Here is a 16,371-nt window from a genome sequence, read left to right as displayed (position 1 = left end):
TCTGGAACTTTTGGTCTGAAGAGCTTCTTTATGAGCTTATCAAGGGACTGAAAGGTTCCCCTGATTATAATAATAATGTCACAATAACATTTCCAGATTGTTTTAAGAGAAATAGATTTTTAAGGGAACACAAAGTTGGAATGACTCCCATGATGACTGGAAAGATGCATGTAACCCCATCCTTCTAAAGTTTCCAGCAACTTTATTATTATCTCATTTGCGCAGTTTTAGCGTCCACAAAAGTTGTACTATCATTATGTGTATTTTCCTCTCAGTAGAGATCAGTGCACTTTATTTCGCCCCTCAAAAGGTCCCTGCTCCAGGTGTAGCGTTATCTGAAAGTAAGGGGACTTTGGGAGCGGGGTTTGCAACACTGAACATCTGTGATTGGTCGAGTACTTGCAGCATCATAAGACCTGCAGAGATGACAGAAGTTTGACTGCAGACCAATGTTGGGTAACGTTACTTTTAAAAGTTACTGCGTTATCTAGTGAGAAAAGTAACTCGTTAGATTACTTTTGCATTACCAATAATTAAAACCCCCTTTGCGACATGCTGCAGATGCTTCTTTACAGCGGACGAGCACTTATCCTCCAGACACAACTTACATTTCAACGTCTTGTTGTTCTCGTCCCTTTCGCCCAAACGTTCAAAATAAGGAGAATATTTCCACAATGTGATGTCCTCTCTGCCTGTCTCGCTAGTTGAATTAGCTAGCTACTGTGCACTGCCACAGCTGTGTTTACCTTCTGCTGGTTGGCAGCTACCTGCCAAGAAGTGAGAGAGAAACGGAAACTGTGCTTCTGGGATTTTCAGTTTGGTGCTGACAAAAGGAAAAGGGAAATACGGCATTTTTTTCCAGTAATGGAATCATTCTTATGAAAAAGTAACTAAATAACAGATTACTTGACGTGCAGAATTACAGACAAGTAATCCATTACCTCGCGTTACCAGCCAACACTGGTCCAGACATGTTGCCAAACCATGCTTAAATATGACTGGGAAACGCTCTGAGGAAGTAGTGGCTGTCTTTTTGACCATTAAACATCACTACAGTGAGGGAAAAGTGCATGGTATAAAATAAGAGAAGGTCTATAAGGTGTATATTAAAAAAAATAATTACCAGTGTACAGCTGTGGCAATTTTTATTGATAAAAAACATCAGGATGGTTTATTTCTTTGAGATTATTTATGTTATCTCTGTGTCTACTTTTGGTTTCTGGTTTCTTTCTCATAATAATAATAAAAAATGTTTTGATATATGTGAACCTGTGTAAAGCAGTCAGAAACAGGTTTTTTTTTACGTGTAAGAAGACTAATTTTCCTTGGCTCTAGACCTCAGTGGAGAAGCAGCCAACAGTGCTGGAGGAACCTTTTCGGCCCCTTTTAAAAGAAGCTCCTGTCACAAAATGTGCTGCGTACTTCTGGTGCGAAAGCGTCTTTAATGCACCAAATAATTACACGCATACAGAGAGAAACAGCAGATACATTCCCCTCTCCCTCTTCCTTTCTCACTCACTCATTTCATCGAGCACGCACCAGCAAATTTGCTCACATGCAGCTCTCCTGATCACACAAACAACACCTGTTAGCCGTTAAATCCATACAGCCTTCCAGATGTCTCATACGAAACGGGATTCAGGATTCAGCTGAGCGCCGACTCCGCCTCAGACGTTCAGTTTCTCTGATTGTTTTTATTTAAAAGGTGGACGTGCTTCTGACTCCTCGTCACCTCACCGCTAACTGTTGACTTGTAATGTAATCATTTATAATTTACATCACAGGCAGAGGAATTATACAGTTATTAGAGCAGTGACACTTTGGAGTGATGTAATTTAATTTATGCAAATACCATCAAGAAGAAGCTTTTTATCCAGAGAGCTTCATAGTACACTGACAGCAGGTTTTTTAAGCGTGGGCGGCCTTTGAGGGTGTTTTAATCCGAGCCAAATTAATGCTCTGCTTATTTGCCCTATCTGTTTTATATCATAATTATCACACCTTCTTATCACTAGATCTTAAATTCATACTCAGATGATACCTCGTAACTGGAGGTCAGTTTTTTCTTCGTCTGTTCTTCAACTGTTTTTGATCCAGAAACTTTGCTTTGATGCTCGCTGTAGTCTGTCACAGTCACATCGGGAGCTAGACAGCTAAAGCAGGATTCAAAGTAACTGTTTACATTTATAAAAATAGCTCTTTTAAGCAGCAGCTCTTGACAAAATCCAAGAAATGGCTTATAATAAAAATTGAAAGCTTATTAACATAGCTCCGTGTATACATGGGGAAAAGTGCTTTAAAATAGAGGGAAGACACGAGAATAAAATAAAACTGGTACATTTAAAAAAGTGCAAATTCTAATATATAAAAGATGTGATAAAAAGTAATGCACAAGAACAATAAATTATATAAAAGATAAGAATTAAAAAATTGACAACCAGTTAAAGGCAATGTTGAATAAATACATTTTAAATGTTTGCATCTGTTATCGCCTCCAAAGTTGAAAAAAGCCATTAAAGATGCCAGATTATGAAGGATTATATAAGGATTATAAAAAGAAAAAGACTTAGTAAAATAGGCTGGTCTTAAACTATTAATGTTATTTTATAATTATGTGATGTTTTAATTGTGACCTGCCAAGGGACTGCGGATGAAAATTAGCTTTAAGCTAACTCTGGTACACTGCATCGAATGGTACCATTCATGTTTAAGATTGTGCACGGTCCCTTTAAAACAGGGGTCTCCAACCTTTTTTCATCAAGAGCTACTTGCATTACATCGCTGTAATCACTGGTGGCGCCCCACGCTGATACTTTTGTCGACAGAAACGTTGGTACCACAGATGAGGCGCACACTCTTGTCCTTCACATTCGTGAATGTAAACTTGCTTTCTTGCTCCCTGTGGAGATAGTATGCTTTAAGCTTTTTCTTGGCGCGGCCACCTTCGTTGTCCATCATAAGTCTGGCTAAACAGGCTAACAGCACCGAACTCCACACTTTAGCTCAACTAGCGTACAGCATAACTGACCCGACCTGTCGATGGTTGTCGAGGTTGCTGCAGCATTGCTGTTATTGTTTTTTTATTGACAGCTGATAGGCCTATCCTATTATTTTGTATTGGAGGGGGCGGGACATCTGTGTATTTGATTGAATTGTCAGAAGAGGCATTTATTGTCATCTGATTTTTTGTACAGAGTCTGTGAACCTCTTGGCGAGCTACTAAAATCCAGGCTGCGAGCTCCCGGTAGCTCGCGATCAATCTGTTGGAGACCTCTGCTTTAAAATTAGTAGAATAAAATAAATTAATTAAAAGATTGTAAAGAAGTAAAATAACTTTAAAATCAATCCAAAAACACACTGGGAGTCATTAGCATTAGCTCATTAGCTAAATCTGCAGTTATATGTTCTCTCTTTGTTCAAGCTACAAACGAGAGGCAGAGTTCTGTGTCGATTAAAGTTTATCAATGGATTGTTTGTGAAGATCAGTACAAAAGAGCATCACAGAAGTCTACTTGACATAAATGCATGAACCAGTTTTTTGGCATCTTGTTGGGAGAGATGTTCTGATATGAATCATTCCTTCTCGACGTAGACCTAGAGAGAATTTGCAGATACGGAGTTCATCTCTGATATGGAAGTTGTTTGTTGTTATCACACAATAATTTACCCGAACCCAGTTGTTTTTATTGGGGCGAATTTGTTGGCATTGACATGCATACTCGCCAAAATCTGATACTGCATCTTAGGCAGTCTCAGAGGCTAATACAGATACTGGTATTTGTACAGGAACAACTCTACTTGTTTGGAAAGTGATGGCAGAATCTTTGGAAGAAATGAGCTTTGGTCATGATTATTTTTTTCATCTGATCAAGGATAAAGAGATCAGTAAACCTTTCCTGTTACTAACTCTCAAACAACCAACATTGTGCATTTATTTCCACATACACACTGTGTTTATGTTTCCTCAGGGAGGAATCCAGGCACGAGTGGACAGCGACCTGGAGGAGACCTCGGAGGTGGAGGAGGAACGGGAACGTCCGGAAATCGGCTCCGAGAGCGAGAGCAGCACCACGTACGGCCCGACCAAAAAGAAGAAAAAGAAACCGAAGGAGAAGAAAGAGAGGAAGCCGAGGAAGAAGAAGAGAGACGAGGAGGACGATGACGACGACGATGACGACGGGAACATGAAAGTAAGGCTGAGACCAGGTCTTAATATTAGAGTCACATTCAAGTTATCTCCTCTTTATATGATAATGTTATAATACTTTGGGTTTGAAGAGCTCTTCACACACCCCGGGGACATTTGACTGAAGCACAGCAGGCTCAACATGAATAATAATCTGGGTGAAAATGAGAAAACTCTGTGTTTTAAAACAGAGATGGAGTCAGCAGTGCAGACTGACGCAGGCGGGTGTTTAAGAGCCGGACATGATAACTCACTGATGATCAGATTCATGATTCATGATTACATTCATTTAAATGTAATTAACCTTTTACCACCCACTCCCAGCCTTTGGTTCGCTCGCTCTATACTGAACATTTATAAACTAGTACTACTTCTACTTCTGCATACAGTATTGTAGTGCAGCAGGTTTTTTAACACTGAAAGGTAAAAGTACAATGCATCCCAGAGTAAGCGCTTGAACATGATTTGATGATGTAAGACGTATACAAATACTCTGCTTGGCTTCGATAGTTTGCATTTGCTCCTCCTCTCTCATTGAAAATTCCAAAATGAAAATGCATATAATTTCTATATCTGACACAATACACTGTGATTATACATCAGATATTCTTTTTAAATGTACGCACACTGGAGCAGGGGGGGATCCAGAGGGGTGGCCTGGCCCCCCCTTAAAATCTGATTGGCCACCCAAGGTGCCACTCCTAAATCCTGAACAATGATTGGCTTTTTGCCTTGTCAGAGGCGGGACTTATGTCAAAATCAGCTACTTGGGCTGTGTTGCAACCGGCTGCTCGTAGCTTTCTTTGCATTTTCTTTTGTGAGTACTTTAAATTGTTACTCGGGAACAATGACTGTATATATAGACGGACGACGTGTCTCCATCTGCTCTCGAAAGTGATGCCAAAGTACCGTTGTGACAGGTGCTGCCATCTTGCGATGGTGATGTCATTTGGAGACAGAGTCTGAGCAGTAAAGATCGGCGGGTGGGGCGGGCGTACCCATTTCCGCTAACCAAAACACACACGGTAGAGCAACTTCTTTGTGTTGGTCCTCCGCCTATGGAGGAAGCGGACTTTATTTATCTTTTTTAATCCTTAAAAAAATGAACTTAAAAGATTTATGTGTCAAAAAATATACACAGGAATATAACATCCATTAGATACTTGAATGTTAGAAGTCAAAATAGATTTAATAAGTGGAAAAAGGGTAAATAAATGCTATTGATTTGTGTGTGTGTGTGTGTGTGTGGACACATACCACCCCTTTCAAAAAAGTCTGGATCCGCCCCTGCACCAGAGGCTTCAAGTTTGCATACTAGACTTTGATTGGACTAACTAATTGGAAAATTGGTTGTAATGTCACCTTGAAATGTTAATAGATGCACAGCGAAACGTGACATCTTCAGCAGGTGCATGTGGAAACTACAGAACAGCATGAGGTCCGGGCTTAAGAAAAATGAAATTAGAAGAAACTTTTTACTTTGCATTTTTGGGGATAGACTCGATGTAAAAAAAAATCTTCCTCCGGTGAATGATTTATTCTACTCCCTGCCTTTAATCCTGAAATTTCAACTTTATTCTTAACATTTTGACAATTCTCGTAATGCAGAAAAGAAAAAAAGATCTTCCTCCTTGGATGTATTTTTTCCTCTACCTTGCACTGATACTAAAAGTTAACCTTTATACTGAAAGTTTACCTTCTTTTTCAACATTTTGACTTTATTCCCAATAGGCGGAATAAGAAAAAATAATCTTCCAACAGCTCCTAAAGTCAAACTTTGTATATAAATCACTTTGCGCACTGAAGCTCAAACATCACTGTCAAGAAACACGAGGAAGAACAGGTTTTTGAGGGGGAGAAGGAGGCGGGAAATATAGTGTCTTCTTACCCTCTCACTATACTTGTAGTGCAATAAGACTGTTACAACAGTGCAATACATCCTTAAATGTCCATATTAATTCATTTTGGTCTCTGATTTTGTACTTCCTCAGGAGCCCAAATCCTCCAGCCAGCTGATGCAGGAGTGGGGTCTGGAGGATGTTCAGTACGGCTTCACCGAGGACGACTATAAAACCATCACTAACTACAAAGCTTTCAGCCAGTTCCTCAGGCAAGCCTCTCATTTTGTGTCTGTATTATCACCCTCTTCTAACTGATCTGTTTCTGTGTCTGTGGACTGTCAGAGACCCTCACTGACAAAAACTGTGAGACAGGGCGCCCGGAGTGTGCAGTGACGAGCAAACACTTCTCTTTTTGTCTGAGCTGGAGAGCTCGGCTGTGGGTTTAAAGAGCCTGTCTCACCTGGGGCCGTCTGGCTCGGCTAAGCCTCGGCTCCGACAAAGTGGAGCATGAGCTCCTGCAGCGAGTTTCCCCTGTGAGTCGTCAGCTGCTTCCTGGATGCTTGTGACAGCCGGGAGGCTCGGGGACTCGGTGCTCTGACCCACTATCTTTCACAGGCCAGCGTGCCAGACCTCAAGCTGCTGCCTGACAAATCACAAACATGACATACACACAGCAAAGCAGGGAGAGGGAAACTTAAGGGGCAGTGGGATGTCAGCAAATCAGCGCCCAGCTCCCCTCCAGCGCTGAGGGAAGTAGGAATTACACAAACAGGAATGAAGTGTGACATAATAAAGCTGCTGTTGTTGTTCTTCTCAGGCCTCTCATCGCCAAGAAGAACCCCAAGATCCCCATGTCAAAGATGATGACAGTGTTAGGGGCCAAGTGGCGAGAGTTCAGTGCCAACAACCCGTTCAAAGGCGCATCTGCCACCGCTGTGGCCGCCGCTGTGGCTGCTGCAGTGGAAACGGTTACCGTGGCACAGCCGACGTCTGTCAGCGGCAGCAGCCAGCCGAGCTCTCAGCCGGGGCCGATCAAAAAAGCCAAAACCAAAGAGGGGAAGGGTAAGAGCCGCTGAACCGGGACAGAACACATCGTTTTGGGAGTAATAGAGCTTGGTTAACTCTTAGTGTACTTGAATGAACATGGAAGTCATTCTAACCATTCATAAATGATTTGCATTTAATTTCAATAGTCAATATAAGCTCTAAGAACAGATGGATCTGTAAGTTTGGTTAGGTAATGTAGTAGCCTCAGAAAGGGTAAAAATAAAGACATGACATTTATTTTCCTAATGACTAAAACATTTAATCAACAAGTTAATCAACAACCACAGAACCCAATTAGATCATATTTATTATTTTCTTTGTAAAATAAAAAATACACAAGCTAAGTGTGCGTTGTAAAAACCTTTTTAGGACAAGTGACAAACACAGATATATCCCAAAATTACAAGAAAACAAACTGATATAAAGAGCAGTATTTGTTTTAAGTCAGCAACAACATGCTGTAACATATGAAGGAAAATATATCAAAATGTACACTCCAAATGAAACCTTTAAGTGGGCTCACTTGAGCACGGCATAAGTTGCTTTTGGGGGTTAATTTCTTCCTTGGCTTTGGCTCTAAGCTAAAGCTGGGTTTTAGCTCTGCAGTAGTGCATACTGTGTATAATGCATGCTGTCAATATGACTGTTATGGCTATTCAAGGTACAAATACTGAGAACTCTTTAATTAAATAGCAGAATAAGAATAAAACATGCACACATTTGAAGACGCACTGTGAGTGTGAGGCTAAGCACAGGACATAAACAAATTTTAGTGTGAGAAAAATGTCAAACTTGGATGTGTGTGTGTATATTTTTACTGTAATTTAAATGCTATAATTTGTAAAATTGATGTTACTATTTTTAATAATGTCTAATTGTTGACTGAAAAATTTTCCCTGTGAAAATTTCATAACAATCATCTGTGCACTTTAAATTCATGCAGATTTTATTTTAATTTCAAGTGTGTATATATATTTTTATTATTATTATTGTTAAGTATTTAGTGTTTTTGTTTACTGTGAGTTTGTCATGTTTACATATATTTTATTCTTAACTTTATGAATATATATGTCCTGGCTTTCAAAGGTAAGCCTATGGACGCCTTATTCAGTACAGTCTATTGTTTTCAACGAGCGCCACGATTAATATTGACAATATCACTTACTTGACTTACTTCACTGGGCGAATGAATGAATAAATGAATGAATGAATGGTGTGTATGCGAGAGTGCGATGCGTTTGCATGTAACAAAAAGTGAACAAAAAGACATTTGATACACGCGTCAAACCTGCAGAGTAAAGTATTCAAATCAAATTTCAATATTCAAACTCAAAATCCAAAATGTATCTTAGCGCATATCTTGCGAGCCTGTATATATGCATGTGTTGTGGTTGAAAAACAATTTCTCCTTGCCGTCCTCCTGTCACACACCTGTGGCTCATTCTTATAATGAGGACGCAGGGTAATTACGTCATCTTAGCTCGACTGATGCTTGTAGTTCTTTAACCAAAAAAAAAAAAGGCTCCTACAGTTTGAAATCAATAAACATATGTTTACAAAATAAATATGCACACATTTAGGAAAAGTCAGGGATGAATAGTTAGTTAAAATTTGTACATTGCAAAATTGTCAACAAAACAACAGTTTAAAAACACCCTGACTGCCTCTGTAGTTGTAGTGTTAACATCTCTTTGTGTCTCGCTGTGTGTCTCAGGTCCAGGAGTCAGAAAGAGAAGCAAGTCTGTGAAGGAGGTGAAGAAGAAACCCAAGCCGAAGAAGACCAAATCAAAGTCGGGCCAAAGTGGGAAGAAGAAAAAAGCGTCCTCGGTTTGCCTTTTTTTTTCCCTCATAAACCGTTTTCCTCAGCTCATTCATCCTCCACCAGTCTGTACTTTCAGTGGCATCAAAGTGACCACACTTACCGCTCTTACTTTGAGAGTTTTTTTATTTCACTTGAATTCTTTGAATTCTTCAGCGCTTTAAATTTTGGTGTGTGTGTGTTTCTTCCAGAGCGAGGAGGACTTCCTGGAGGAGTCAGACTTTGATGACATCAGCATCCACAGTGCCTCGGTGCTTTCTGATACCTCGGGGGCCGCCACCAAGAAGAAGGCCCGACGTGGGCGGAAAAAAAGGAAAAGTATGTTTACTGTCTGTGTTTTGTTTTCCCTCCAAAATCCCAGTGAAAGCCCTCCGAAGCACACTGTTTGATTGTGGCTAACGAGGAAATTAAAATTGATAATTTTGTTTGTTTTGGGAATGTTTTCTGGAGGCAGAACTCAGCAGCCACTGCCCTCGCACACATTCACAGCCCGCTCATTTTAATGTGTAAATCTTACAGTGATGCATTCAAATGTGGGAGTTATACATGTTTGCTTGTTTGTTTACCTTCTCCAGAGGAGGACGGTGACGGTTATGAGACGGATCACCAGGACTACTGTGAGGTTTGCCAGCAGGGCGGGGAGATCATCCTGTGTGACACCTGTCCCCGAGCGTACCACCTGGTGTGTCTGGACCCCGAGCTGGAGAAGGCCCCAGAGGGCAAATGGAGCTGTCCACACTGTGTGAGTCGATCAGTTCGATACGTGAATATATTTTTAATATAGTTTTATATTTGTACGCATGCTGATGACTTGTTAAATAGGTCCTCTGTGGGTATTTAAATTATACAGATAAGTTAAACATTAATTAATTATAATCTGGCTTTGTCATCTGCATCAACTGGGCTTTGGCTTTTTTGTTTGAACAGCTCATGTGCAGTGTATTATTTGTGACTGAAAAGAAATCTGTGTTAAATAGGGATGTAACCTCGCAATGCAGTAAAAAATTGATACGTGACAAGTCAAATCGATAAGATGAAGAGATGAATCTACTGTTTTTTAAACAGCAGAGGGCGCTGTCTGCTTTTGGCTTCTCTTGTTCGACGTCATCATGTCTTTTGCGTCTGTAGCTGAATAGAAGAGTAAATAAATAGTTTAACCGTCGCAGTTGTGATGTGCGTCTGTGCAATTAGTTTTCCACGACTTATCAGCAGGAATCACTTTAGTGCAGCCCGTCATCAGGGCATCAGAGTCTGTAGCTGTGTCCCAATACAGGAGCATCCTGTTTTGTCACCTGCATGTAAACCTTTAGCACGCATCTGCTGCTGCTGCTGTCACGCAATGTCGGCTAGGTTATGTTTTCAGGGCTTTTCAGTTACGTGAGGCAGTTTTTCAGTGAATGTATTCCCGTTATCAGCGACACCTCGCCCTGGTATTGGTTAAAGCTGTGGGCACATAAACCGACCGTCCACGGAGCGGACGTGCCGCAGAGTGTTTAATTGTAGCGGCTGCGCCTGCAGCACACACGGCATGAGGTTGCGAGTGTCGACAGGAAGTTGACTTGAGCCTTCATTTCCAAAAGTTACCATCACCAGGCTCCTCACGCTGATTAAACATACATTTGAACGCCGTGAGAAACGGTAGATGAAATGCCGTATAACTAGCACAACTGCAGCCCACAGGTCTGTTTATATTTATAAAGAAACGTTCCGCTCCACCTGATCTCTCTCTACTTTTATGCAGGTGTCTGAGTTGGTGGACCAAGAGTGGTAAAAGTAGGGAGGGGGATTAATTTTGTTTGAAGATAAGCCTAATATATTATATTTCTTTATGAATATGAGTAAATCGTATCGGGATTTGTATCGAATCGAGAGTTGAGTGTATCGTTATCACACATCCCTAGTGTTAAACTTTGCAAATGGAGCGACGCGTGCGAGCTAGTTCAGGCAAATCAAGCTGCACTGATTTCACACTCAACATGCGTCATTCTCCACAATCACCTGACAAACACCTCCTCCCAATTTGGCGTCTATTTAAGCTGCAAGATTTCCGCTCTCTCCCTCTGCTCTGTCATCGCCACCGCTGCCCTGCACCACTATTGCGCTCACACTTTCAGCCTTACCACCACCCCGGCATCCACCTGCAGGCTCCGGCTCGAGGGCTTTAAGATATTATCTCATCACTCCTCAAATTTCTGCTTGTAAAATAAATCTGCGAGCAGTGATGAGGGTCGCAGCCCAGATGCCAAACACAAGCTGTGTTCTGCTGCTGCAATAAACATTTTAAAGTACAACAAACGGGAGTTGTCTGACTGAACTATTATCTTTGAAGAGGTTCCCAACCTCTGCGGAATGTTGGGTCTTAAAATGAACTAACATCCCCTCTTGGACTCTAACCTCTTGGATTCTTCTTGTGATCCTTTATGGGGGGTCTCAACTCCCAAATGAAACGACTCATACAGTTTATTGCTGGATTCAATTCTGTCCTGTTGCTGTTTTTTCACTATGGTGGATACAGCCTTACTCTCAGGATGTAGTCTCTGCGTGCACGCCTGCTATCGGTCATTCATTTCTGTTTTTAATTCTCCCTCTTATCCACCTCCCTGTTACAACAAGCTAGCAGCTTACATGCTGACACGTTGCCAGTAACTGTCTTCCCACTTGCAAAACCAGTTTCAATAACTTTCAAGTGCACCACATCTGCAAACCACGACGATGATTGTATTAAAGAAATACTGATAACCCAGTGTAAGATTATGATGACATAAGGCTATTGACACTGATGCATGTCAGCCTTACTTCACAAACAAGGAGTTGCGTGAATATAAACAAGCATTATTTAATCCTCTGCCACCACCCTCACTAAGTCCATGCCACCTGTGTCCCTCAGGAGAAAGAGGGTATCCAGTGGGAGGCCAAAGATGATGAGGAGGAGGAGGAAGAGCCAGCGGGCGAGGAGGAGGACGACCACATGGAGTTCTGCAGAGTCTGTAAAGATGGAGGAGAGCTGCTGTGTTGCGACACCTGCCCTTCCTCTTACCACATCCACTGCCTCAACCCGCCTCTGCCCGAGATACCCAACGGGGAGTGGTTGTGTCCACGCTGCATGGTGAGCTCACAGTTCACTCCAAACACAGTTTAATGTCATTCATTGTGCGGATCAAATACAATACATTGAGAAAGTTTAGTTTTATTTTGCTTTACTTTCTCAGTGTCTTTTCTTTCTAGAAGTCATTGAAGAACAACATCATCTTATTTAGATAAACTGTCGTTCACTGCAGTGTAAACAGGGATTTACTCGACTGAATTTGCTACCTGCTACTATTTTATAACCGTATCCTCCTTAATGATGCATGATGAATGAGCTGAAAATTATTTTAAAATAAAGGGTAGTTTTATTTGGATATTATTTTATTTTATTATTATTTTTTTCAATCTGGATATTAAAGCAGAGTTGAGGGTATATTTAGTCACTTAAAATAATGAAATTCTGCGCCACAGACACAGAGAACATCGGCAACAACTGCAGGTGTTTTCACATCATTTAACTTTCAGTTGTAGAGCCAGGTTAATCTCTATTTACAGATTCTACATAGAAATGTGGAATTCTACATAGAAATGCAGAATATATACGCAGGGACGTGGATTTTTAATACGGGAAGTGTTCTGCTTTCCGTTTGTTGTACACTTGTTGTCTGAGTAGTATTGACCAATCACATATCAGCAGGCTTCGGAGTATGCAAGAAAAACATCCCGGCTCCCATCAGCATCATCGGACAACGATTTAGCGTCTTTTTAATCTCTATGCAAAACATCTGCAGCAAGTTCAGTTAACAATCTGCTCTAAATCAAAAATTCATCGTGAGATCATTTCCCTTGACGCTGTGTCATATAAGCCAATCAGCGTTCAGATTTCCTGACTTCCTTGAATGGCTCCGACCTCTGTTCAACAAACTTCTCATTTTAAAGTAGTTTCTTCTCCTCTTGAGGACAGACCTGACAAAGCTTCATGTTGACTTGTTACTAAACTGCATCATGATGTTGTTATTTCAGCAAACTGAAGAGCCGTTAATTAAAGTCAATCGCAAGAAAATCTGTTTGTTTTCCGGCTTCATCCCGCTGAAGTAAGCCAGAGTGCAGCCTCTGTGTAACTTACTATTTACAGTGAAACTGAGACTCAGCACAAACAGATGAACGGGCGCTCCTCTGGGGGATGGAATGAACCAAGAGATGATGCCGTTTATTTTGCAGACATATCTGGAGGGGAGAATTTACCTTCATTTTGATCTGAACACACGGTCGCTTCTCAAGTTGCTAACTGGACTGTAAACAATGCAGCGCATGGAAAACAAAGTCTTGGCTGTAGGTCCTTATCTCTAAACGCTGGCTAAACCAGAATAACCGGAAAGTTTGCATCACTCCCAGAGGGAGGATGGGTTCCAAGATTGGTGCCAGGTATACAGTATATAAAGTATTACTTTTTTTTCATTTGGAAAGTCAAGAATAAAGTTGAACTTTCAGTTTCAGTGCAAGGCGAGAGGAAAAAAAGAAACATTAGCATCTCGAGAATAAGACTCAAAATGTCTCAAGTAAAGCTGAACATTCGGTATTAGTGCCAGGGATGAGAAACGTAAATCAGAGGAGGAAATCTTTCTGACATTTAGACTTCATTCTCAGGAAAAATAAAATAAAACCTTCCCTCTCTGATTTATGTTTCTCTAAAACTCGTCTGCAGGTGTGTGACATTTAACATCAGGGTTTTTACATATTTTGATAGTTTGCTAAGTTAGTCACCGTCATTTCTAGCTTGCTGTTTGAGCTATCCAATTAACCTGCTAATGCTTTAATTACTCTCTATATTAATGTGCATTAAGGCTCTGTGGGTGGCTGTTAATGAGGTGGAGGCCTGATTTATAGGTGAGCCTTCTAGACCTGTCTTAGCCCCATTTATTTTCACCACCACTTTAGTGGTTTGTCACAAGTTAAAAATACCTGCGTTTATCACAGCACCTCTCTGCTTCTTTCTCTCTCTCCAGTGTCCTCCCCTCAAAGGTAAGGTCCAGAAGATCCTGCACTGGACTTGGGGAGAGCCCCCGCTGCCGGCTGAGCTGCCCCCCGGCCCTGACGGGAAGCCAAATGATCCGCTGACCAAGCCTCCGCTCAAGGGCCACCCGGAGAGGGAGTTCTTCGTGAAGTGGGCCGGCCTTTCGTACTGGCACTGCTCCTGGGTCAGCGAGCTGCAGGTGAGATACAGCAAGTAGATTCAGTGTGAAAACAAACACTTCTTTTGCCACAGGGAGTGCAGTATGCATCCTCTCCTTTTAAATACAAAGTGATGATAACTTCTTTAGTGATTGAGCTGTCAGTGTTAAAGTATTCAGAGCCCTCACACCAAGCAGACATTTAATTTAGTGATGTCTAAACAATTGCTTGTTCAGAAACATGACAGCTTTCTTAATTCATTTTGTATCCGCCTTCCCTTCATTATATCTGGATCCTGAAGTAGCTGATTAAATTAGTCTCGATACCGCTGAGAGATTACATGTTACATCGTTGTAAGAGAAGCTAGAGGTGCTGCTGAATGAAACTAAGCAGAATTGATCGTTTTGCACAGTTGGAGCTGTATCACACGGTGATGTATCGGAACTACCAGCGGAAGAACGACATGGACGAGCCCCCGCCGTACGACTACGGCTCCGGAGAGGAGGAGCTCAACAGTGAGAAGAGGAAGAGCAAAGACCCCCAGTACGCTGTGATGGAGGAGCGCTTCTACCGCTACGGCATCAAACCAGAGTGGATGGTGATCCACCGGATACTCAACCACAGGTGGCTGCTCACAGTTACAATAATCCTTACATCAGGGCTCACTTTTCAGACGTGAAATCATTGATGGTAAGCTGGTGCTCAGTTTGGTCTCTGCTGGCTGTCATCTTGCCTTTTATTTGTTCTGCATTATCACTTTATACATGGAGATTATACCTCACAGGACGGCTTATTTAGGAGTACAGGAGATGCTCGCTGGGTGTTTTAAATCACAGGAAATGCAAAGTGAGAGAGAGCACACAAAGTTCTTCCTTCAGACCAAAACCCGCTTTGCTCTGCAATTGAATCATGTATTTCAAAAGTTGCTCCCTTTGGAGATAAAAATGCAGGAAGAAAACAAAGTGTGTTTTTGTTTGTAGTATTGCTGCATTGACGTGCTCTTCGGATGGTGCAGTGTCCCGAGTTGTGAGGACGTGTTTCCAACTTCAGGATGTTCACAAGTTTTAAGTTAAAGATTCCGTTTTTTGGGTTTACAAGTATAATCGTGTTAAATTCTTTAGCTGGGAGGCTCCATTTAAAAAGGATGAATATTAAATCTAAAAAAAACATTAAATATATAATACAATTGGCTGCATGGTGGTGCAGTGGTTAGCACTGTTTCCTCACAGCTAGAAGCTTCCTAGTTCGAGCCCCGGTTGGAAGTGGGCCTTTCTGTTTGCATCTTCTCCCCGTGAATGCGTGGGTTCCCTCCGGGTACTCCGGCTTCCTCCCACAGTCCAAAGACATGCTCCTTAGGTTCATTGGTGAGTCTAAATTGCCCGAAGGTGTTAGCGTGAGCGTGAAAGGTTGTCCGTCTCTGTGTGTCAGCCCTGACTGGCAATCAGTCCAGGGTGTAACCCCGCCTCTCACCCATTGACAGCTGAACCATGATGACCCTGAACAGGATAAGCGGTATAGATAAAGGATGGATGGATATAACAACATTACGTAGCTCCTCTTGTGACATCTGAGGAAGAAATAATACTGTGTGGCCACAGGATAATTAAGTTGTGGCCATGTGTTGTGTCTCATATAAGTGCGCATTGATGTCGCCGCATCCCCTCGTCACCTGAATGTATCGTCACTGCTCTGTCAACACTAAACTAAGAACTGGTCATAGGCCACGCCTGTGTGAACTTGCAGTGTAAAGTTGATGTTTGTGCTTTGGAGTCGGACCTTGAGATGGAGCAGATAACGGGAGCAATTCATGCGTAATTCTCGGTGCTATTAGCGGCCACAAACCATTGTTAAGAAAATTAGCATTAACAGCAGCTCATACTGATTTTAGAACATTTTACACTTCAACAGACAAACTTCACAACACAAGTTCACACAGACGGCCTATGACCAGTGAGGATACATTCAAGCGAGGAGCGGATGAGCTAACATCGATGCACACTCAAGGCACATTGGAGCTGTTTACATGAGACACAACGTGTGGCGCTTAATTATCTTGTCGCCATGCATTATTATTTGTTCCTCAGATGTCACCAGAGGAGGTCCGTACAAAATAAAAGAAGTAAAATGTATATTTAGAGCTAAATATATACACCCAAGGCAAAATATAAACATTTAAACCAGAGGCAGAAATATAAAAATGCACATTTAAGAGTCAGGGTGTGTTGCACAAAGGGGTTGGGTTGCACGTGTGTGTTTACTTCTTTGAAAGTCTTCTGGCC

General features: G+C 41.6%; 1 protein-coding gene across 4 annotated transcripts in view; it reads left to right on the top strand.

Annotated features, from left to right (window-relative positions):
• chd5 (chromodomain helicase DNA binding protein 5) overlaps nucleotides 1–16,371 on the top strand; it is a 54,390-nt gene that overhangs the window by 13,080 nt on the left and 24,939 nt on the right. For all 4 annotated transcript variants that reach the window (XM_069678870.1, XM_069678869.1, XM_069678868.1 and 1 more), the window contains exons 3-11: nucleotides 3,969–4,190; nucleotides 6,178–6,296; nucleotides 6,845–7,089; nucleotides 8,789–8,901; nucleotides 9,085–9,211; nucleotides 9,469–9,635; nucleotides 11,781–11,999; nucleotides 13,927–14,133; nucleotides 14,505–14,716. In XM_069678870.1, the coding sequence (XP_069534971.1) occupies nucleotides 3,969–4,190; nucleotides 6,178–6,296; nucleotides 6,845–7,089; nucleotides 8,789–8,901; nucleotides 9,085–9,211; nucleotides 9,469–9,635; nucleotides 11,781–11,999; nucleotides 13,927–14,133; nucleotides 14,505–14,716 (1,631 nt within the window). The remainder of the gene's footprint in view (nucleotides 1–3,968; nucleotides 4,191–6,177; nucleotides 6,297–6,844; nucleotides 7,090–8,788; nucleotides 8,902–9,084; nucleotides 9,212–9,468; nucleotides 9,636–11,780; nucleotides 12,000–13,926; nucleotides 14,134–14,504; nucleotides 14,717–16,371) is intronic.

The sequence above is a fragment of the Semicossyphus pulcher genome, unplaced genomic scaffold, assembly GCF_022749685.1.
Source record: "Semicossyphus pulcher isolate SPU_LCO1_2020_fin unplaced genomic scaffold, fSemPul1.0.p SCAF_3, whole genome shotgun sequence".
Classification (NCBI taxonomy): domain Eukaryota; kingdom Metazoa; phylum Chordata; class Actinopteri; order Labriformes; family Labridae; genus Semicossyphus; species Semicossyphus pulcher.
Note: the sequence above shows the minus strand (reverse complement) of the source record. Positions and strands in the feature narration are given on the sequence as shown.